Here is a 25,592-nt window from a genome sequence, read left to right on the forward strand (position 1 = left end):
AAGCAGAAAAGAAGAAAGGAGGGTAATAGGTGAGAGAGTAGATTAAAGGAAGAGGTGGTCAGAAGCAAAACAGACTTTTGAGGAGAGATAAGGTAAAAAGAGAAAGATAGTACATAGTAATCAAAACTGTAAATGGGAATGGGAAGAACTCACCTATAAAACAGAAGCAAAGAGCTTCTGTATATAAAAACAGAATCCAGCAATGTATTGTTTATAAGAAATTCACTTGAAACAGAGACACAGAGACTCAAAATAAGGAGGAGGAGCAGAATCTATTATGCTTCAGCTGAGGCTAAAAAAAAAAGCACAGGGGCAGCAATCATGATCTCACACAAAGCAAAATAACAAATAGACCTAATTAAAAGAGATAAGCAGGGAAAATCAATATACCACTGAAGAAATGCCGTAGCATCTTTTTTCTTTAAAAATTCTGAAATTAAACACTAAAAAATTTTCCATTCACATAATAATAGCACCAAAAGAACATTCTACATAATCCATGAAACTCCGTTTCATAACACGTGGATGTTTTAAAAGTATATAATAAATTATACATATCACTTTAAAAATATTACTGTTTGTGCTTCATTTTGAACTATTTTCTGTTCTCTTCTGTGCATTTAAAATTTTTAATACTATTTTATTTTTTACCAATTACATGTCAAGACAATTTTTAGCATTTATTTTTGCAAGATTTTGAGTTCCAAATTTTTCTCACTCCCTCCTTCTCTCCCTTCCTGTCTTCCAAAAATGGTATGCAATTTGATATAGGTTATACATGTGCTATTATGTAAAACATTTCCATATTAGTCACAGTTGTGAAAGAAGAAACAGATCAGAAGGAAAAAAGCATGACAAAGAATAAAGTAAGTGAAAAAAATGCTTCTATCTGCATTCAGAGTCCACCAATTCTTTATCTGGATATGGATAGTATTCTCCTTCATTGAGTCCTTTGTACTTTTTCTTGGATCATTGTGTTGATGAGAGGAACTGAGTCATTCGTAGTTGATCATCATGCTGTGCTGCTGTTACTGCGTACAATGTTTTCCTGGTTCTGCTCATTTCATGTTGCATCAGTTTGTACAAGTCTTTCCAGGTTTTTCTGAAATCTGCTTGTTCATTACTTCTTATTGTGCAATAGTATTTAATTACATTCATATACCACAGCTTGTTTAGCCCAATTAATGGTTATACCCTCAATTTCCAATATTTGGCACCATGAAAAGGGCTATTACAAGTATTTTTGTACATGTAGGTCCTTTCCCATTTTTTATGATCTCTTTAGGGTATAGACTTAATAGTGGTATTGCTGGATCAAAGTTTTGCTGCCCTTTGGGTATAGTTCCAAATCACTCTCCAGAATGGATGGATCAGTTCACAACTGCACCAACAGTGCATCAGTGTCCCAATTTCCCACCTCCTTCCAACATTTATAATTTTCCTTTTTTGTCATATTAGTCAACATGATAGGTGTGAAGTGGTACCTCAGAGATGTTTTAATTTGCATTTTTCTAATAAAAAGTGATTTAGAAGACTTTTCCATATGCCTAGCTTTGACTTCTTCATCTGAAAACTGCCTGTTCATATCTTTTGACCATTTACCAATTGGGGAATGTCTTATATTCTTATAGATTTGACTCTATTCTCCATATATTTGACAAATGAGGCCTTTATCAGAGACACTTGCTGTAAAGATTGTTTCCAAGCTTTCTGCTTTCCTTCTAATCTTGATTGCACTGATTTTGTTTGTACAAAAGCTTTTTATTTTAATATAATCAAAGCTATCTACTTTATATTTCATAGTGCCTATAACTTGCTTAACTTCTTTAAGAATTTGGATGCTATACCACTTGGTGCATATTTGTTTAGTATTGATATTGCTTCATTGTCTATGGTACCTGTTAGCAAGATGTAATTTACTTCCTTATCTCTTTTAATTAAGTCTATTTTTGCTCTTACTTTGTCTGAGATCAGGATTGCTACCCCTGCTTTTTTTTTTTAAATTTAGCTGAAGCATAATAGATTCTGCTCAAGCCCCTTATCTTTACCCTGTGTGTGTTTCTCTGCTTTAAGTGTGGGTTTTTTTGAGTATTTTTTAATACAGCATGAAAAGGCTATGATTCTGTAGCGAAGCTACAATATGTACTATCCAGGAGATAAGGCACATGCTGGAATGCCAACCTATGGACACTTTGGCTGAGAGGTCAAGGCAGGCTGGGCCACCTCCTCTGTGCACCCTCTAAGCCTTTGTCCTTAGGTCTTGTTTGTCTTTAACTGTATACACACATATCAAGAGATACAGACATGGGGCAGGGACTCAATACATGAAGGCAGCTGAGGCTGACAAAAATCAGTGAAATAACAGATGACAAAAGAGACAGAAAGCCCCTTCTCCACCTCAATAACCCCAAGACTAATCATTAGGTTAACTTTCTTAAAGTTCTAAGAACTCATAAGCTACCATGTTAGTTGTCTTTCTCATATAAAATGTAGCGATTGTTGTATTAAATATTAATTTAGTGTAAAACTGGAATCTAGCAGAAGGTTGGAGTGAGGGCTTCCATTCAGAATGAAAATCACAATGAAATCTATTACAGAATTAGGCCCTGTGCAAGGCACCAAGGTAGGTGTTTTGACATGTTGTCTTCTTCTGAGTTTGTGTCTTAATCTTCCCCATCATCAGAATAACTTTCTATGGTTAGATTCTTTTTGTTGTTTTCTGCTCATCTTTTTACAATTTGACTTCTGCTCCCAGGGAGGAAGGGGCATTGTCTCAGGCTTCTTTTGTCTAGAGTTGTAGGCCCTAACTATTTACCTGGTTACTGCACTGATGTTTCACTGAGGCCTATGGGGGTCCCCTGTGCCTGGTGATGTGCTGAGGGGGTGTGGTGGGAAGTGGTTGGTACTGCTGAAGGCTGTAGGGTCTTACAGCTTTCCTGGTGCTGAGCTGGAGTCCTAGTGCTGGTGTCTGGCGTGTGCTGAGGCTGGTGGGGTGTTTCTGTGTTTCCTCTGGGCTACATTGAAGCATGTGGCTGCTGGTGGCTGCCTGTTTGCCCAGGGAGATGCTAAGCAAGTGGCAGAAACCTGGCAGCCAACTGTTTGCTTAGGCACCTGTAGAGTTGGTATCTACCTGTTTGCCTAGGACTACATTGAAGCAAATGGAGATATGGTTGTTGGAGGTTGCCTGTTTGCCACGAGCTATGCTGATGTGGGAGCTCTCAGAGCTGGAGTCTGCCTGGTCTCCTGGCTATGTTGAAGCACATGGTTGGGGAGGGTCCTGGTATTGGTGTTTGCCCTCTTCACCTCACTGGGGCTCAGAATCGATGACTGGTTTGCTCAGGTGGGGCTTGCTGCTGTCCTGGACAAGTTCCCCTTTTACCTGAGTGAGATGGACCTTTGCTGTCAATCTTCCAAGACTCAAAGATTGTTACACCCCATCTAGTAGCTGATTCTTCTATTCTAGGATTTTTTGGGGGCTCTATTTTATGGTTGTTTGGAGGTGAATATGATGGAGTTATGGTGATTACTGCTTACTCCACCATCTTGGCTACCCTGAAGTTCTCTTCTGTGCATTTTTGAAAGTATTACAATAGCTCCCATCTCTTCATCCATACCCCATCATTTATACAAGAGAAAATAGGGGGAGGAACAATTTTATAACAAATAGGAATAGCAGCATTGTCAGAGAAAACAAATCATATTGAGGCCATGTCCAAAAAGGCATGTATATTTATCTTGTGTTTATCACCTCTCTGTCAAGTGTTGGATAATATGCTTCAAATCTTGAGGAGTTCTACATTAAACCTGAGGAAAAAAAAACTAAAAGCATTAGGGATTCCTGAGAAAGGAAAGCTTTTAGTATTAGCTGAACTTCTATCCTCAGGCTTGAAAGAGTTGCTTTTGAATTGACCTTACAATGGTAATCATGCCACTGGAATGAAAAATAAATTGCTCAGAATCAAATAAAGCTGAAAACTGTTGTTATCCTGAGCATCCTGGAAGTTCTATTTTGTTAACAAGAGTGAAATTCATAAATTCATTCAGATACTCGACCAACAATATAACATCTTCTCTGATATGCTTGACCAAAAATTTATTAAAATATAGACATTACTGTAGAAGTCTAAATTAATGCAAGTCATTTAAACTTTATCTGTCTCAGTTTGCTCATCTGTAAAATGAGGGTGGGGGGGGTAATAATAGCACCTATTTCCCACAGTTGTTGTAAAGATAAAATAAGAAAATATTTGTAAAGCTCTTTGCAAACTTTAGATTACTATATAAATGCAAACTATTATTATTATTATTTCTAGATGTTGAATATGAGGCAAGTAGGTGGTTTAGTGAATAAAGCACTGGGCCTAGAGTCAGGAAGGCCTGAGTTCAAATCCAGCCTCAAACACTTACTAGTTTTGTGTCTCTGGATAAGTCACTTAACCTCTGCTTGTCTTAATCCACTGGAGAAGGAAATGGCAAACCACTCCAGTATTTTTGCAAAAAACAAACAACCCATCGAAAAAGATGGTCTATGGGGTTACAAAGAGTCAGACAAAACTGAACAACAGCAAAATGTGAACCCTACGCTTGATTGGCTGGTTCCTCCATTTTATAGAACCTCCATTTTAGGGAAAATGTCCAGGTCAGCCATGTCTGCATTCCTCTCCAGGCTCCACACCTATTCACCATACTTTCTCTAGTGAAGCCACTAATCAATTATCTTTCCCTCTCTCCCTTTCCCCATTTTTCAGCTTTTTATGTCATCTTCCCCCATTAGGATATAAGCTCTTTAAGGGGAGTGACTGCCTTTTTGAAATTATTATATATTTAGCCTCAGCTTTTAGCCCTATGCTTGGCCTATACCAAGCATTTAATAAATGCCTGTTTACTTCACTTAATGACTTGCCTAGTAGACTAAAGATAATTTCCTTTTGAATAGACTCTTAATGAATATATGTGAAAGGAGAAACTTAGAGTGTGTACATGTATGTGTACATAAATATAAATAGATAGACATATGCACATATACATTTATGTATGCATATATACTATGAGTGCATATGTATTTTGTATGTATATACACATACACAAATACATATGTTTACCTGTCTATATTCATGTCCATATGTGCGTGTATGTATATGCTAGAGTACATATGTACGTGAATGTATATGTACACAGGCAGATATATATGCATGCTTATTGTAAATGTACATAATCTGTATAATGTATTGGAAAGAGTATTTGATTTAAAAAAGAAGACCCATGTTAAAGTCCCAGAACTGTGTTTTCCTAGCTATATGACCTTGGAAAAATCTCTTCTTTGCTGTTGTTTTTCTCACATGTAAAATATGAAAGTTGGAATAAATGATCTCTATGGTTCTTTTCAACTTTAATATTCCATGATTTTGTGGAATTTATTTTTTATTTCATGCTCTTTTTATACCATACCTTGAAGTTTAATCATTTTAATTAACTGAGTCCATTCAAATTGACATAGTATTTTGTTTTTATATCACTGAAGTGAGAAAAACACATTGCAGTAGACTAGTTCTGTGTTTTTGTCTCATGGGCTAAGCAGTATGGAATGTGATGCTTAATGTACTGTTAATACTCTTGGGGTAGGAAATCTGGGCACCTGACACAACTTAAAATGTATTTTCTCTACATTCTCTAAGTGTTTATTGTAAGGTTTATAGATGAAAATCACAATTATTAATATTCCTTGAATAGCTGCAAATTCCCAAGACCTTTTCCACCAGTTGCTGTCTTACTTATTCTGACACTGACTCTGGAGACTACTGGTGTGACTTTGGGTAAGGGACTTCACCTTCTTAGGTCTCAGCTTTCTCATCTGTAAAATGAGGGATTGGAGCATATCACCTTTGAGGTCCCTTCCAGTTCTACATCTATGATCCCAGGGCCTAAAGATTGATTCTATTATTTAAATAAAATAATTTCTTCTTATTTCAATTCATGCATATCACCATAAAAGGTAATTTCCTATATTTCAGCAGAAAGTTTCCACTCAACTGCTTAGTTAAGAAAAGGAGAAAATAGGGCAGGTAGGTGGCACAGTGGATAGAGCACCAGCCTTGAAGTCAGGAGGATGTGAGTTCAAATCTGGCTTCAGACCAAACACTTGACACACTAGCTGTGTGACCCTAGCAAGTCACTTAACCCCAACTGCCTTAAAAAAAAATAAAGAAAAGAAGAAAACCATGAGCATTACAACAGTTGGCTGCTAATTATTGGGTTTTGTTCCAGGTCAGCTACAGGACACATTTGAAGCCGCCTTAATAAATACTTCTAATGCTTTTAGAATCTTAATCTCTACTTCTCCAACATTCATGAAACAAACTATTTTATATAAATAATGACAGACATAGTTTGCTCAGTCTAGGAAAATTTGAAATACAGAAGTCCTCTCCTCCATTGTCATATCAACAAAGTACAAATATCTCTATCTTCACAATGAAAAAAATCCCCCCCCCAAAAAAGGCTATTCACAAAATCAGCATAATAATTAACTCTTTTAATCATATTGGGATATAAAAATAGTTTTTTAAAATAGTTATAACCATAATAATAAATATTGTGAAGAAAACCAAAAATGGCTTTGAAGTATTTGCCAGAAGTAACCTTGAGGTTTTGCTAATTTTGAAATGAGTTTTTGCTTTCAAGTTTCCTTCATTCTATGCCTGAAGACTTCTCACTTTGTTACTTACTTCATTTTGAACTATTCATATACTGAAACTGGGATATCAATAGATAGAAATATCAAGTAAATCAGGGGGAGGGGAATTCCCGTGACATTTACTCCTGGAATAGCAGTAAGGTGTAGAAATTCCCCCTCTCCAGATAATTATCAAGTTCTAATAGAATATTTTTCATTTAAGAAGAAAGAAGTTGCACAGGGACTTAGGGTCTTATATGTAGGTGTTCCTAAATTCATAATCTGTCAGAGGAATAAGAAAAAGGAGAAACTATTCTATATCAAATACAGTTTTTAGGAAATGATCCAGAACAACTGTGAGGGAGCCAAGGATTGAAAAATTCAGCAAATCCAGAGGTCAATGTTTTAATCTTATTACATAAAAGAAAATAGTCATACATAGTGGACAGGAGAAAATAAGGTTTTGGCTTTTTTTTTTTTTAGGAACTATGGAGTCTCATTCTATAAACTCTGTAATTAGGACTACTCCAAAAATCTTTTTCAGAACTGAAACTGCTACCTGTATCTTGGCTCATTAGTTTAAGTATCAGTTAGAACAATTATTCACCTTTCTTTTTATTCCCAGGAGTTTACTTCTGAGAAGCTTTCTAGTTAGAGTCTTTCATTGGTGATTTTCAGGGACTAGGATGGGAGATCAAACTAGTTGAACCTCGATCACAGAATGATAGATACTACCTCTAAATCGTGGGTAATTCCTTTCCATTAGAAGAAAAGATACTTGAAAACTGTTATTTATAGGACATCTTAAGAAAAAGTCGGACATTTTCTCAAATCTCATTTCCTTTCTCTTTATGCTCTGCGATTTACCTGATTTTGCCAGGTGTCAAATTATAACCCTCTTTGTCAACTACCAATGACTATTCAAAGTTTGAAATTGACATCTACATTTTTACTTGATGGTTATATTGTGTTTTCATATAAGCATACAAGTATCTTCTTTATCCCTCCACAACCATCCAATCAAAATAAAGTGTTAAAGCCTGAATTATAGTATTTGCTTGTAATCATTGACCTAACAGATGCCCAGAGAGGAATAAAATGATGGCTGATGTTAGGACTGATGCCCAGACTGACTGTGGATATGTCAAATGAATGATGTTAGTATTTAGTCTCCTGGGGAGAGTTAAGTGATGTCAGAACAGCAGAGCAGAACAATATTTGACCCTTAAGCTGCTTCATTCAAGCAGCTGTTTTCTCCTTTTTACTAGTCCCTAAAGAAAGAAAGAGGGCCAAAATATCTGATCCTTCTTTTTATTCTACTGGAAGAGTTTAGAAGTTTAATTAAATTTAGAAGTTTAATTAAATGAATATCACTTTGCTCTTTGATGTTTTACAGATACGCAGCAACTTTCAGACAACCTGCATAGAATTTTCTTTCCTTCATATCCTAGGAAAAGGAACATGGTCTCTATAACTTTTTTTCATATTATTTCAGGGCTCATAGGGACTTGCCTCTGTAACTATGCACAGGCTGTCCCCTAACCTGATAATGTTCTTCCCTCTCATCTGTCCCTCCTAGAACTCCTGGCTGTCTTTATTTTCTACATCTCACACAAGGCCTTTCCTGATTCCCCATATCTTAGTATTCTCTTCCCCCAGAAACTGTTTTGTATTTATTTTGTGCACATTTTGTATTTAGTTCTCTATTTCCATGTAATTTTCTTCCAATAGAATATACTTTGATGGCAGAAACTGTGGCATTTTTTAGTTTTGTATTTCCAGTGCCTATCATATGTACATAAGAAATGCTTATTGAATTAAATTGAATTGAATTGACTGGCCCATGAAAAAATGTAGAGGATTGTAAAAAACATTTATCAAAAGTCTGTAAGTAGGTATGCACAAAGTAAATGGCATTTCAAACCAACAGTGAGTTTTTCTGGACACAACCAATACATTTACATTTCTTTACCTGTGCTATACTTATTCCTCTAAGCTACATAAAGTACCTTTAGGTACTAGTGATAGTTGTTGCTGTCACTTATTCTCCATGGCTGTGCCAATTCTCTCCAGAACTACTCCAAACTGCATTTGTTGGCTGCACCTCCATCTCTAATCACCAAGTTTACAATAGTTTTTTTTTTTTTATCAATATCTGGTTTCTTGAATCTGGCTGCTTACTTAGACATTCAAACCCTAACAGTATTCCATACACTACCCACCTACTAGCATTGCTGCACTTAATAGCTACATATTTCTTCCCGACATTTTCTCTGCCTTCCTTTCTTCACCTGCCTCTCATTTCTTCAAGTCACATCTCTCCAGGAGTACTGGGTAAGAGGTAAAGATAAAAAAATTCTCTCTGATATCCTCTTTCCTGAGGCTTCAACAACTGGATCCCCCAAACTGATAGCATCTAGTACTGTACCTCTTTGCTTATATATTGCATATATTTAAGCTCCTGAAGCTTTGAGCTCAATATCAGAACTGACCTGTTTTGCAATGAAAGAATAAAGTCAAGTTAACAATAATATACAAAAAGAAAAGCTCAAAATGAGAGCAAAGGTCCTAAAGCTCTAACTTCTTTCATCAATCAACAATAAACAGAATTGGTAAACATTCCCAGCCAAACAGCTAGCAAGAAACTGGGGATTTTTGCTCAAGACACTACCATGGATGCCTTCTTCTCCATCTTTATATTTATATTTCCCCAAATTTAATAGGGATACCAGAGAAAGTCTACCCTTTTTAAAAAGTTCGGGAAAGAAAAGCATCATTACAATTATATGTAATGGGCATAAATACATATTTATGCCCTAAACATTCATATATACACATATACATAGGAATGTATGTATCACACAAAAATGTAGCACTCACAAAGTGTTACAGCCAAAATCTATTGAGGATCCAGAGCTCTTGCCAACCAAGTCCTTGGCATTGTCACATAGTTCAATATCAGAAACTGATAATGATTTTATCAGCAGAAATGACATTAAAGATGAGGCATCTGCTATGCTGCTGCATCGTAAGTACCACAAGACCTTTCCATCTGATTTGCACCTGAAAGGTTCCATGTGCATTGTCTCCCCCATAGCATGTGAGCTCCATGAGAAAAGAGACTCTCTTCTCTTTTTGCGTCCTCAGCATTTAGCATAGCGTTTTGCTCATAGTAAGCACTTCATAAATGATTTATTTCACTCATTAATATATGGATATGAAACTTTTAGTGCATAATGTCACACTTTGTTGTTGGAAGGATAATATAACCAGAGGAGCTGACTACTTTTAAAAGATAAAGCTTTCCTTAAAATGATAAGAAATATCTATCTAAAACCATCAGCAAACATTATATGTAATGATAAGTTAGAAGCATTCCCACTGAGATCAGAAATGAAATAAGGCTACCTGTTATCACCACTGTGATTCAATTTTGTACTAGAAATGTTAGCTATAGCAAAAAGAAGAAAGAAAAGAGATTGAAGGAATTAAAATAGGCAATGAGGAAACAAAACTTTCACTCTTTTAAAGAATCCTACAGAATCAACTAAAAAACACTTGAAACAGTTAACAACTTTAGCAAAGTTGCAGGATATAAATTAACCCACATAAAACATCAGCATATATACACACACACATACATACACACACACACACACACACACACACACACACACACACACACACACACACACACACACACATTACCAGCAAAGCCTAGCAGCAAAAGGTAGAAAGAGAAATTCCATTTAAAATAATTGTAGACAACATAAAATATTTGGGAGTCTACCTGCCAAGACAAACCCAGGAACTATATGAACACAATTGCAAAACACTTTTCACACAAATAAAGTCAGACCTAAATAACGGGGAAACTGTCAGTTCTTCATGGGTAGGCCAAGCTAATACAATAAAAATCACAATTCTTAGGGCAGCTAGGTGGTGCAGTGAATAGAGCACTGGCCCTGGTGTCAGGAGGACCTGAGTTCAAATCCAGCCTCAGACACATAATACTTCCTAGCTATGTGACTCTGGGCAAGTCACTTGGCCCCAACTGCCTCACTAAAAAAAACAGTGTGAAAAAAATGACAATTCTCCCTAAATTTATTTACTTATTCAGTGCCATACCAACCAAACTACCAGAAGAACAAAAAGTCAAAAATATCAAGTGAATTAATGAAAAGAAATGCAAGAGAAGATGGCCTAGCTGTACCACATCTAACTCTGTATTATAAATCAGCAATCACCAAAACTATTTGGTACTGGCTAAGAAATAGAGTGATGTATCAGTGGAATAGGTTAGGTACACAAGACAGAGTAACCAATGACTATAGTAATCTACTGTTTGATAAACCCAAAGGCTCCAGCTTCTGGGATAAGAAATCACTATCTGACAAAAAATGCCAGAAAACAGTATGGCAGAAACTATGCATCGACCAACATCTTACACCACATACCAAGATAAAGTCAAAATGGGTACTTGATTTAGACATAAAGGGTGATACCATAAGCAAATTAGGAGAGCAAGGAATAATTTATCTGTTAGATCTATGCAGAAGGCAAGAATTTACGACCAAACAAGACATAGAGAACATTATGAAATACAAAATGGAAAATTTTGGTTACATTAAATTAAGAAGGTTTTGAACAAACAAAGCCAATGCAACCAAGATTAGAAGAAAAGCAGAAAGCTGAGAAAAAAATTACAGCCAGTGTTTCTGATAAAGGCCTCATTTCTGAAATATGTAGAGAATTGAGTCAATTTTATAAGAATATATGTTTTTCCCCAATTGATAAATGGTCAAAGGACATGAACAGTCAGTTTTCAGAAGAAGAAATTAAAGCTATCTATAGTCATAAGAAAAAATGCTCTAAATAGCTATTGATTAGAGAAATACAAGTAAAAATGACTCTGAGGTACCACCTTACACCTATCACATTGGCTAACATGACAGAAAAGGAAAATAAAAAATGTTGGAGAAGATGTGGGAAAATTGGAACACTAATGCATTGTTAGCAGAGAGCAATTTGGAACTATGCCCAAAGGGCTACAAAACTGTGCATACTCTTTGATCCAGCAATACCACTTATAGGTCTATACCCCAAAAAGATCATAAAAAGAGGAAAAGAACTCACATGTCCAAAATATCTATAGCTGCTCTTTTTGTGGTGGCAAAGGATTGGAAACTGAGTAGATACCCATCAATGGGGAATGGCTGAGCAAACTGTGGCATTTGAATGTAATAGAGTACTACTGTTCTATAGGAAATGATGAGCAGACAGATTTCAGAAAAACCTGGAAAGATTTACATGAACTGATACTGAGTGAAGTGAGCAGAACCAGAGCATTGTACACAGTAACATCAATATTATGCGATGATCAACTATGATTTCCTTAGTTCTTCTCAGTAATACAGTGATGTAAGACAATTCCAAAGACTCATGATGGAAAATGTTATCCGCATCCAGAGAAAGAACTATGGAGTCTGAATGCAGATCAAAGTATACTATTTTCACTTTTTTTGTTAGTTTTTTTGTTTCTCATTTTTTTCCTTTTGTTATGATTCTTTTCTCACAACATGACTAACGTGGAAATATGTTTAACATGATTGTACATGTATAACCTATATCAGATTTCTTGCTGTTTTGTGGGAGGAGAGAACAGAGAGAGGAAGAAAAGCTTGAAACTCAAAATCTTACAAAAATAAATGTTGAAAACTATCTTTACATGTAATTGGAAAAAATAGAATACTACTAAGTGCAAAAAATAAAAGAGAAATTTATTAAATATTTTAAAAATAGGGACAGCTAAGTGGCACAGTGGATAGAGCACCAGCCCTGGATTCAGGAGGAATGTCATTTTAGTTATGTGCCTTGTTCAATATTCCATTTTAATTTCTACACTTTGCATGCTAATTATTTTCCTCCTATCCCCAAAATGTCTAGGATTACTACTGTATTTCACCTCCAGGACTTGTCTTACCTTGGTAGCACTATATCCCTTTCATAACTGCCTCATCCTCCATCAAAATCTATCCACTCTGTTTCCTCTTCTCCTCTTCTCTCTTCTACATAATGAAGTAAATTAATCCATGATAAAGTAATTGAGGATTAGTCAATTAATCTATTAATCCTGCTAGAGTTTTTACCCTCAAAGTACATCCTCAACAATGGAAATTTCATTTCCTTTGGCAGGTAAGAAGGAGGAAGTACGGGTTTAATGTCTAGATTTTAAGAATCTGAAACTCATTGGTGTGATCATTTCCTTCCAATGACACAAATCACAGCTCCTCTCTAGCTTAATAGATGGGCTTTGAGTTGCTGTTGCTCAAAAAAGTTCATTAAAGAATAATCAATCAGATGTTGAATATCTCCAAATGTAGATGATTCTCAGTCAAGAAATGTACTCTGGGTCCATCACTGGAGCCACACTTGAAGAATTACCTTAAAGTTTGTAAGGATCTGCCAGAACTTGTACTCAAGAACCCAGGATTAACTCCACATAAATAAGGAATCAGATTAGAATTTCATTGTGACGAACACAAATCACTAAAAAAAAAAAAAGGATTAGCTGAGGAGAGGCATGCCTATCTAGCTAACACAAATAACAGACAGATTGAACCAATCTAGTGGAGTTAGATTCCTGCAGCACTCTTAGGCATTCATGACAGGAATTTGCTGCCTACAAGTCAAAGTACCATATGATAGGTTTCTGTAATTTTCTCGAAGAGACTTCTTAGAATAATAACAGGTTCTAATTTCAAAACGGCATACTATTTTATATTGTTTTTCTGAGTTGTGAGAATGAAATAACAAAGTGTTCTTCCAGAAAAGCTTTGGTATGTGTGATGTTGTGTTATGTTTTTGAAAACAAGGGAGCAAATATAATCCTGATTCATTCTTTTTTATAAAAATCTGTTTTATTGACATTTTGTCATTATATCACAGTCACTTTTAGGAAAAAAATCCGACCCCTCCAGAATGAACCTTTTCCTACAACAACAAAATAAGCAAAAACAATTAGCAGGAGAGATAGGGTCTGATATTGTATATATTCTTCCTTAGAAATCTCTGCTGGCCCCATGCCTAGCCCCCTTCATTTGAGAGAAAGGAGATACATTCCATTATTTGTTATCTAGGACCATCCCTGCTTTTCAAATTATTCAAAGTTTGGTTTCATCTTAGCGATTATTTTCCTTTACATTGCTATAAGTGTCTAATGTTCTTCTATATACATTTTACACTACATTAGTTTAGACTAATCTTCCCATATTTCTCTAAAATTTTAAATTTATAATTTCTTATTACATTACAGTGTAACACAGTTATTCAGCCATTCTCTAATTTATGAACACTCAGTTTTTTTGAGGTTTTGTGAGCACAAAGAAAACTACTATGAATTTTTTGTGTATTGGACCACTATTTCTGCCTTTGATTTCCTAAAGAATATGCCCAGAAGTGGCCTATGTTCAAAGAGTGACAACATTGATTATTCTCATTTCTTGGCCATTTGCCCTTTTTTAAAGTGTGAAGTAAAACCTCACAGTTGTATTTAATGTATCTTAACTACAAATGATCTAGACAATGGTTTCAAATGATATAATCACTATTTGGTTAAAAATTTCTCCCCTTTAGTTATAGTTTTTCTCCAAGAACTACTATACATGTATTCCCCAAGATTTAGTATTTGGTCCCATTTCTATCATTCTTTTTAATATAGCTATTCATCATTTCAATGATTTGTTCTTTAGTCTGCTCATCATATAGAATATCATTATTTAGTCTGTATTTGATTGTGTATCTTTTGTTCATAATTCCTTTTTTACTTACTGCTTTATTGTATTATGGTCTGTAAAGGATGTTTATTATTTATGCTATTTTATATTTAGTTATGAGTTCTTTATGTCTTAACATATCAATTTTTTATAAATGTATTATTGATATCGTGAAATATATACATATATGTTAATATGCCCATTCAGAAGTGCCATAAATCAACCAAATCTAAATTTTCCAACAATCCAATGAGTTCTATATTTTCCTTTTTTTTAACCTTTCTTTTAGATTCCCTTTTCCAGTTCAGATGCAGTAACCTGTAACAACAATTTCCAAGAACCGTTTTGAACTCCATTCATTTCTTATTCCATACACTTTTAGAACACTATAGAACCTATCCCAAGGAATTTTAATTCTCAAAGGCAGCAATTGGATACAGTAGGGAATTTTTTTTAAATAAACAAAAATATTTTCCCATTCCACACTTACATATATTCCTAGCCCTAGCCACAAGATAACAAATGTTTCATTTCTTAGTCTTACATTAAGTGTTTAACTTGGTTTTGTCTAGTTCATATGTTGAATACTCTGTTCATCTCTTAGTTCTCTTACCGGAATGTCTTGATTTTTTTTTTGTTTAAGCCCAATTATCATTTTTGATAAATAGGCTTAGCTTTGTAGGATATTGGGGGGAGGGAAGTAAACCCAATATTTTGGTTTTTTCCTTTCTTGCTTTTCAGAATATCATATTAAAATTTTTCTTTAATTTATTATAATAAATAGCAGCAGTGTGATATTTTGATGGTATTTGACTACAAAATTCCCCCCCATTGGTGACTGCCAAATTTATTGTTCAATATCATAATTCTGAAATTTGACTATGAAAATATCGCAGTGAGTTAAACCTCGGGTTTCTTTTCATTGGCATTCCATAGTTTCTCTCAAACTATATCATCTGCTTCTAATATTTCTGGACAATTTTCCTGGTATTTTCAAATATTTTATCATAATTTCTTAGATTTTTTTCTATTCAAACTGGAAACCCAGTAGAAATATTAAACTCATTGCGTCTAAGATTAAACTCATCATCTTTCCCCCTAAATCTCCCCCTCTTTCAAATGTCCCTGTTTCTCTTAAAGGCATCATTAACTATTCGAAGGCTCAGGCTTGTGATCTTACACTCCTCATTCTTTTTCATCTCATATATCCAGCCTAGTACCAGATCTTACCATTTCTACCTCCCTAACATTTCTTGTATTTGACCCCTTCTCTGTACTCACACATTCGTGACCTTAGTTGAAACCGCATTACCTTTCATCTAGATTATTGCAACAGTCTTCTAATTGCACCTCAAGTCTCTCACCACTTCAATTGATCCTTACTGTCAAAGTGATTTTGGGAAGTGGCTCGTATTTTATAAATTTGATTCAGTTCCCTATATATTGGATAAATGAGGCCATTATCAGATAAACTTGTAAATTTGTTTATATTATTTCATTACCTTTTAGCAAAATGTAGTTTCCCAGATTATCTCTTTTAATTAGATCTATTTTTGCTTTTACTTTTTTTGAGTTCATGATAGTTATTGCTGCTAATGCTGCTATTTGTTATTCAGTTGTTCAGAAGAAGGAAAATGTGAAATATGTACAAAAACATTTATAGAAATTCTTTTCACGGTGGCAAAGAATTGGATATTGAAAAGATGCCCATCAATTGAGAAGTGGCTGAATAAGTTGTGGTATACGATTGTGATGCAATACTATCATGCTATAAAAAATGATGAGCAGGGCGCTTTCAGAAAAACCTTGAAAGATTTATCTGAATTGATGCAAAGTGAACTGAGTAGGGCCAGGATATTATTGTACACACTAACAGTAATATTGTATGGTGGTCAACTGTGAATGACTTAGCTATTCTCAACAATACAATGCTACAAGACAATTCTGAAGGACTTATGATAAAATAAAAAATGCTATCCACCTCCAGAACTGATGCCATCTAAATGCAGATCAAAGTATACTTTTTAATTTTGGTTCCTCAATGCATTTTTTTGTGTGTTCCTTAAATTTCTCTTTTTGGCTTATATTGCTATAGCTAGCATTTCTAGTAAAATACTGAATAATAGTGGTGATAATGGGCATTTTTTTGGTCTACATTCTCTTTTGAAACATGGTAAATACCTAAATATGTTTTACATGGCCTCATCTATAATCTATATTAAAGTACTTGCCTTCTCAAGGAGATGGCAGGGAAAGGATGGGGGGAGGTGGGATTTGGAACTCAAAGATTAACAAAAAATGAATAGTAAAATTGTTTTTTGTGTAATGGAGAAAAACTAAATATTGTACAACAATCCACTGTAAATGACTTGGCTATTCTGATCAATACAATGATCCAAGACAATTTTGAAGCTCTTATAATGAAAAATGCTATAAACCTCCACAAAGTTAACTGATGAAATCTAAGTACAGATTGAAGAGACATCTTGTTCTGTGGAGTGGAGACCAGGCAGGGCAGGGGATGCAAAGTGAAGAGAGCAGGGTTTGACACAAAGAAATGACTGCTGGTAATAATACTAGGAGTGACAGTTTAGCCAAATGGTGGTCAGTTATTTTTTTCTCTAAGGATTTTTGTGGTGGATTATTTTAATTTCTATTTTTCTTGTCATATTCCTGTTATATTGGGGGGGTTCTTGTTTAAAATTTTTTCTTGGACTTTATACCATAACTACCATTACATGTTACTGTTTTTAATCAGCTCTTGCCTGATCAAGATCAACATGCAAGGTGAAAAGGAATCTTTCCAGGTAGAAATGTATAATTTAAAGTCATATAGTATATTTCTTATTTTCATCTTAGTAATCCTGCCTCAGAACAAATCTTTTTAAAATTCCATAGGTCATAACCCAGTAGGTCATGCTGAACTTATTTTGTACTGCAGGAAAATTACTCTGATTTTTATCTATTATTCTTGGAAGCATTTTATACTGGCATACAGGTTCATAAGCAAATTCTTTGAACAATACTTGAGTCACCAAACGCTAACTATAAAATGCCCTAAAATGACAATATATTATAAACAATTCCACGTGAAAATTTTATTTCATAATTACTATCACTTAGATATATTTAGCATTCACATGAATATATCCACAATACTATCTTATGAAGACAGTAAAATATCGAACACCTTCAGATGACCCTACCAAAGGAATGCCTTATGCTCTGCGATTTTGGACTATCACGTAGTATTTTTGTTGAAAGAAGTAAATATAAATGCCATTTGAAGGAGAACTTACTAGACGGAGACATGTCCTGGCATTTAGTTTTCTAACAGATCTTAATTTGGATATCATCCAAAGTCAATAAAACTTGTTTAAGCAGAATTTTACCTGGTTTTCACCACATCTAGAGGATGCATCAGGCAGATTTCCATAAGACCTGAAAGATGGTAAAGAAAAGGCTGGTAACCATTTATATAAACACCAATTCTTATTTTTTTCCAACTCTTGATTTCTTACCTATGAAGAATGGTCTAAATAAGAGACTTAAGGGAGCAGACAGCCAATTAAAAGTAAATGCCTAATGATGAATAAAAAGAAATAGATAAGGCTTCCACCAAACAAATAAATTGTGTTGAAGATTTGATAAAGAATGATTTTTTTTCTTTATGAGTAAATTTTCAGTGAAAATTCAAGCATCAGATAAGCACATCTATATGAACATGTTACAGTCTATTTTCAGGAAAATACCATCTAACAAACAGATATGGTTTTTTGTCCATACACTTAAACAAACCCTACCCAGGTGTGGAGAAGAATCATATTTGACTTATATGTAGTATTTTAAAGTTTATAAAGCATTTTACATACATTATCTCTGTAATGGAATACTGGTCAATAGGGATACAGTCATTTGGGCATGTACTTCATGCTCTACCTGTTGCCAAACCACAGAGAGTGGTTGTGCAAAACGTGCAATTATTCTGTGATTATTTCCTGTACACTTACTTGCATGGTGATGAAAAGACTTTTAATTGGCTCCTGAGCCATGACATAATGTGCATACAAAAGGCTCCAAAGGAGAATTCCAGTTAGAGTTCTCTTTGCTGATGGGGAGCAAGGAAGAAATGGTTATAACACAGCCTCCAGGCAAAAAGAGATACCAGGAGCTGCTTTATCTCCACATTCAGGCTGTGGCTGTGATGATGCTTTGAACACATTGGCATTGATGTTTTTCTTGCATTTCACTCTTTTCTACTCTTGGGAGAATGAATGTAAAGAGAGAATAGACTAGCTTATGAACTGATAGGCATAGGAAGGTTGGAAGAGTCAAAATAAGGAATTGAGAGCAACAGATGTGCCACCCATATTAGGACAAAGGAGATGATTCAGGAAAGGTAAATCAAGAGGAGCAGTCATGTTGGTAGGAAAAGAACCATAAGAGATTAGTGAAACAGAAGCAAAGGGAAAAGAGAGTAGTCAGGTGGTTACAGTCAAAAGTAAGAAAAGCATCATTGAAATTAAGGAGAATGGGAACAAAGAAAAGGCCATGAGATTTGGCAGTTAAGAGATTATCACTAACTTTGGCATAATCAGCTTTAGTAGTGTGGTAGAATCAGAAACAGCACTGCAAGGGACTTAGATATTAATAGATGGTAAGAATCAATCTATCAATATATACATTTTTATTTACTCTTTAAAATCAAATTACTATTATCATTATTGTTATTATTATTATTATTATTATTATTATTGACTAACATGATTCTTTTCAATATGTACAGAAAATTAGAAAAAAAAGATGGTATATAAAACTGTACTGGCACATATATTGTTTGCCCTTTTATCCTCTCTATATACAGCTTGGAGTATTTTTGTTTTTTATAATTCAAAATTAATATGGTGGTTCTGACACTGTCCTGTGTATGTCCCTTTCTGAAATTCCTTCTGTTCTTTTCTATTTATTTGTTTAATGATTCATTGATGCTCCTTTATGCCTAGTTTTTAGTATGACTACCACTTCTGCCAAATCTTCCCTAAGTCCTTCACCATCTCCAGCCACACAAAACAAATCTACGCATTGGTAGTATCCAAAACATGTCTCATTTTCACCTCTAGTTCATTGTCTGTCAGTGACGAGATAGGAATAATTATTCATTAACAGCCTTCTATCAAGAGTCATAATTGGTCATTGCACTGAGCAGTCTTGAGTCTTTTAGGGTTGTTTTTCTTTACAATGTTGTAGTCATTGTACCATTCATTCTCCTGGTTTTGCTCACTTCACTCACCATCAGTTCACACAAGTCCTCTTAAGTTTCTCTAAATCTTCCCTTTACATTATTTCTTATGGGATAATATATTTCCATTACTTTAATTTACCATAATTTATCCAGTCATTTCTCAAATAATAGGGCTTCATTTTGTTTCAATTCTTCCCCACAACAAAAAATGCTGCAGTACACACACACACACACACACACACACACACACACACACACACACACATACATATTTGCAGTATATATTTGTGTCTATCCATCCTTTTACTCTTTCTTTGACATCTTTATGGTATAAGCTGAATAATACTACCACTGGGTACATACAATTTTATTGACTTTGGAGGTATACTTGCTTTCTACAATAGTTGGACCATTTGATAACTTCAGCAATAGGGCATTAGTGTACCTGTCCTGCAATAGCCCCTCCAAAAACTACAATTTTCTTTATTATCATATTTTGCAATCTGCTGGGTGTGAGTTAGAAACTCAAAGTTGCTTTATTTTGCATTAATTTGCATTTCTCTTATTGTTAGTGACTTGGAGTATTTTTTTTTCATATGGTGGTGGATAGCCTGACTTTCTTCTTTTTAGAATTGTCTATTCATATTCTTTAGCCATTGATCTATTGAATGATGGTTCTTATTCTTTTTTATTTGTGTCAGTTCTCTATGTATCTTGGATAGCAGAAATTTGCTGTAAAGATTTTTCCTTAGTTTCTTTCCCATTCTCATTATATTGATTTGTTTATACAGAAACTTATCAGTTTCATAGAATCAAAATTATACACTTTATGTCCTGGGATCCTCTCTATCCCTTTGTTTGACCAAGAAATCTTCCCTTATCCATCGCTGTGAAAGGTATTTTGTCTCTTATAATTTGCTTCTCATATGACCTTATAATACATCTAGAACTTGCAACCATTTGAAGTTTATATTCTCTGGTGTGAGATTTTGAAATAACCCTAATACTGCCATAATGTCTTCCTGCTTTCTCAGCATTTTTTTTTTTGCAATGAATAGTCTTTACTCCAGTAGTTGTAATTCTTGAGTTTATTAAATATCATGTGGATATATTTTTTTGGTGTCAGATCTTGTAAACCTAATCTATTCTACTGGTCAACTTTTCTATTTTTCAATCAGTAACAAATTATTTTGATGATCACTGCTTTGTAGTAAACTTTATGTTTGTAGTAAACTTTAAACTTCTACCATACAGTCACTTTCTTCCCATTTTTCTTCAATATTCCTCTTAAGATTCTTCATGTTTTGTTTTTGTAGGTGAAATTTTATCTTTCAAATTCTATAAAACATTCTTTGGCTAATTGATTGGCATGACACTGAATCTGCTATTCACTGAAGTAATACTAACATTTTTATTATGTTGGTATGGCCCAACTCTGAGCAAGTAATATTTCTTCAATTATTTAGATCTATCTTATTCCTGTAAATATTTTTTAGTTATATTCATATAATTGCTATGCATTTCTTGCTAGGTGAAGTCTCAGATATTTTATACATTCTATAAGCACTTCAAATTAAATTTCTTTTTTGGTCTCTCCCTGTTAGGTTTTGTTGGTACTATACAAAAAGTCAATGACTTGTAGAATTATTTTATATCCCATTTCTTTCTGAAGCTATTTTTTCCAGTTGATTTTTTAGTATACTCTATAACTTTCTCAGTTCATAGTGTGTTTAGTGTTTCAGTAATGTTTCAGATAATTTATATTTTTGATAAATATTTGTCCATTTCACTTATGGTGTCTGTTTTATTTGCACATAATTGGTGGAAATAATTTCTAAAAGTTCACTTAATTTCCTCATTTGTCATAATTTCTCAATTTTCATTTTTTACATAGGAAGTTAATTTCTTTCTCTTTTCATCTAATGTTTTATTATTGTTTTTGGTTTTGTTGTTGTTGTTGTTTTTTAACCAGCTTCTGGCTTTATCAATTCAATGAATTTGGGGCTTTTTTTGCTTTCGATTTTGATTATCCATCTGATTTCCAGAATTTTTTTAGTATTTGTTTTAATGTTTTTGATCGGCTTTCAGTTTTGTTTATCTCTTATCTCAAGAATTTCTATTTTTCATATTTGCTTACTGTTTTTGACTTATTGCTTTACTGATCATTTTTCAATTGTGCACCAGATTTTTTCTTTCTTCTATTATTTAAAGTTTTTAAATGCATACGTTTTCTTCTAAGGCCTGCTTTGCATTCTCCCCTGTACTAACAGTACAAGGTTTATATACCTGAAAGACATCAAAGAAAGAGGGAAAAGATCTATATGTCCAAAAAAAATTGTAGCAGTTCTTTTTGTGGTGGCAAAGAATTGGAAATTGCATGCCCATCAATTGGGGAATGGCTGAACACATCATGGTATATTAATATAATGGAATACTACTGTGCTGTAAAAAATGGTGGAGAGCAAGACTTCAGAAAAACCTACAAAAATTTATGGGAACAGATGAAGAATAAAGTGAGCAAAACTAGAGAAACAATTTATATAATGACAGTATTGTAAAAACAAACAATTTTGAAAAACTTAGGAATTCTGATGAACAATGATGAACTCTGATGTCAGAGCACTGATAATGTGTTATCACCTCTGCATTGAAAGGTCATAGATTCAGAGTGTATATCGAGATATATTTTCAGGAAATGGCCAATGTGAGATTTTTTTTTTTGCTTGACTATAAATGTTTTTATCAGGGGTTTTGTTTTTTATTGGGGAGGGGAGAAAGGGAAAGAAGGTAGACTTTTTCTGATTAAAAAAATAATTTAAACAAACAAAAGAAAAAATCTCAGGGAGACATCCCTAATCAATTTGTTGTGGTAGTCCACCCACCTTGGGTTACCCCCAGTCAGAGCACTACTTCAGATGTCAGGCTCTTGCAGGACATCCCAGTCACTCATGAAAAATACTTAACACAATAGGGCCAGAGACAGATCCATTAAATACATCCCTCCAAGGTGATATGAAGTCATTAAGAAACCTAATCATTCAAAAAACAATAAATCTACCTTATTGTACTGTCATCTAGCCCATGTTTTTTCCTCGTCCACAAGGACAACATAAGACTCTTTGCCAAGTGTTTTGCTAAAAATCTAAGTAAAGATACTACCAGTGAGATTGCAGACTATCAATAACCATATAAAATAAGTTTTCAGGTTATTAATTATAAAAGTAAGCCAAATAAAAACATCCAGGAAATTGGCAATATTGACACAATATGAGAATAGTCAATGTCGACGGGTTTGTGGGAAAACATGCTAGTGTACTACTGGGTAAAGTAGTGAATTGGTCAGACCATTCTGGAAAACAGTTTGGAATTTTCTGAAGAAAGTGACTAAAATCTCTGTTGACTCACATATTCTACTACTAGGTATACATCTGAAGGAAATTAATGACAAAAAGACATGCCCTACATACAGCAAAATGTTTATAGTGGCATTTTGTAGCAAAGAATTGGAAACAAAATGGATGTCCATCAATTGAAGAATGACTAAGCACATTTTGTTACAAATTTGTACATTTGGTACAAATGATAGAATACAACCATGATTTAAAACAATAAATATAATGATAACAGAGAAAAATGGGCTGACATATATGAATGATACAAAATAAAATTAGCAGAACCAGGAAGACAGTAATGTAAATCAATCAAAATTAATACTATGAAATCATAATGAACAATTTTGGCTCCAAAGAAGAGATATGAGAAGTTACCATCTCTCACATTTTAGTAGATTGGGAAAGGTCTATGACTGTGAAACACTGCATACATAACATGAGATTTTATGAACATATTAGTTAGTTTTGCTTAACTACTTTTTTGATTCTTTATACCTTGCTATAAGTAATTGTTTTATAGGAGAAATAAAGTGATAAGGGTAGGTGGGGTAAAGGCAAAAGATAGCAATAAAAATAATATCTGGGTAAAGAATATTGTGGACTGAGAGATTTACTGATTTACTGATCTAAGTTTAAAAAAAAAAAGGTCAGAAGAAAAAATATGTGCCAAATTTGGAGTAAGGAAAGCCAAATCCAAAAGGTAAGATGATGTCTAGGCTCTTTTTTTGATGATGGCTTTCAGATAGTCCAATAATTTTTAAATTCTCTCTCCTGGATCTATTTTCCATGTCAGTCATTTTTCCAATGAGATATTTTGCACTGTTTTCTATTTTTTTCATTCTTTTGGATTTATTTTGCAGTGTCTTGGTTTCTCATAAAGTCACTAGCTTCCAATTGCTCCATGCTAATTTTTAAGGTAGTATTTTCTTCAGTAAGCTTTTTGGACTTCCTTTTCCATTTGGCCAATTTCGCTTTTTAAGGTACTCTTTTCCTCATTGGCTTTTTGGACCTATTTTGCCATTTGGGTTAGGCTATTTTTTAAGGTGTTATTTTCTTCAGTATTTTTTTGGGTCTCCTTTAGCAAGCTGTTGACTTGTTTTTCATGATTTTCTTGTATCATTCTCATTTCTCTTCTCAGTTTTTCCTCTACTTCTCTTACTTGCTTCTCAAAATCCTTTTTGAATTCTTCCATGGCCTGGGACCAATTCATATTTTTCTTGGAGGCTTTGGATGTAGGAGCTTTGACTTTGTTGTCTTCTTCTTCTGGTTGTATATTTCAATCTTCTTTGTCACTAAAGAAAGATTATATGGTCTGACTTTTTTTTTTTGCACAGTTTGCTCATGATCCCAGCCAATTACTTTAGTTATAAACTCTTTGTTAAGGTAGGGGGTCTGCTTCCAACGTGGAGAATGTGCTGAGCCAAGCTTCAGGTGTTTTATGCAGCTGTTTTCAGAGGCACTTCTAGGAACCTGTACATTTTCAATTTTTCCAAGATGGTAAGATCAAGGGCGAGGTGCTTGCTCCTTTCTTGGCCTGTGCTCTGGTCTATGAGTGACCACAAGCGCTCTTTTCTGCCTTGGAACTGTGAGGAGGATTGACTCTATATCTCCACTACAAGCTCCACCACACCAGCAGTCCTCAAATCCAAAAGGTAAGAAAACAGAAAAGGGTTTCTAACTCCTGGGAGCCAAGATAACAGAGTAAGTAGTAAATCACCATAATTCGCCCATATTCACATCCAAACAACCAGAAAATAGCACCCTAAAACAAATCCTGGAACCAGAGAACCAGCAAAAAGAGTGAAATAGTCTTTTAACCCAAGAAACTTAGAAAATCAGCAAGAAAAGTCTGTCTCACTCAGGTAAAAGGGGAGTACATTCCAGGACAGAAAGCATCCCAGCAGGAGAGCACTAAATGCCACATCAGCAAACCAAGCAGGAGAATCCTGAGGCCAAGTGCAGTGGAGCAGGCAAGTCCCAACACCAGCACTCCCCTCATGTGCCTCAGCATAGCCAGGGAACAGGCAGACTCCAGCTCTGAGAACCATAACATGCTTCAACATAGCCTTGGGCAAACAATTAATCTCTAGCTAACAGACCTCCACAGGCTTCAGCTTAGAGCCTGGCAAACAGGCAGCCTCCAGCAGCCAAACGACCAGACGCTTCAGTGTAGCCCCTGGAAACACAGAAACACCCCACTAGCCTCAGCACATTACAGACAGCAGCACTAGGACCCTGGCTCAGCACCAGATAAAATGTCAAACCCCTACAGCCTCCAGCAGCACCAGCTACCCCCACCCCACTCCCAACCGTTCAGCACAGCAGCAGACATGAGAGTCCCCTGTGGGCTCAGGGTAATATCAGTGTAGCACCAGGTAAATAGCCAGGACCTGCAGTCTGTGGCACAAGAAGCCTGAGAAATTCCCTTTCCACCTGGGAAGCAGAGCTCAAATTTAAAAGAAAGGAAAAAGGCCAACGAAGAAGAGCAACAAACAACCAAAAAAGAATAT

At 34.8% G+C, this 25,592-nt stretch overlaps 1 protein-coding gene across 3 annotated transcripts in view; it reads right to left on the bottom strand.

Moving 5' to 3' along the window:
• SLC25A21 (solute carrier family 25 member 21) overlaps positions 1-25,592 on the bottom strand; it is a 697,719-nt gene that overhangs the window by 314,692 nt on the left and 357,435 nt on the right. For all 3 annotated transcript variants that reach the window (XM_078150322.1, XM_078150324.1, XM_078150323.1), the window contains exon 2: positions 17,841-17,889. In XM_078150322.1, the coding sequence (XP_078006448.1) occupies positions 17,841-17,889 (49 nt within the window). The remainder of the gene's footprint in view (positions 1-17,840; positions 17,890-25,592) is intronic.

The sequence above is a fragment of the Phascolarctos cinereus genome, unplaced genomic scaffold (assembly GCF_003287225.1).
Source record: "Phascolarctos cinereus isolate Bilbo 61053 unplaced genomic scaffold, phaCin_HiC Scaffold_2;HRSCAF=192, whole genome shotgun sequence".
Taxonomy (NCBI): Eukaryota; Metazoa; Chordata; class Mammalia; order Diprotodontia; family Phascolarctidae; genus Phascolarctos; species Phascolarctos cinereus.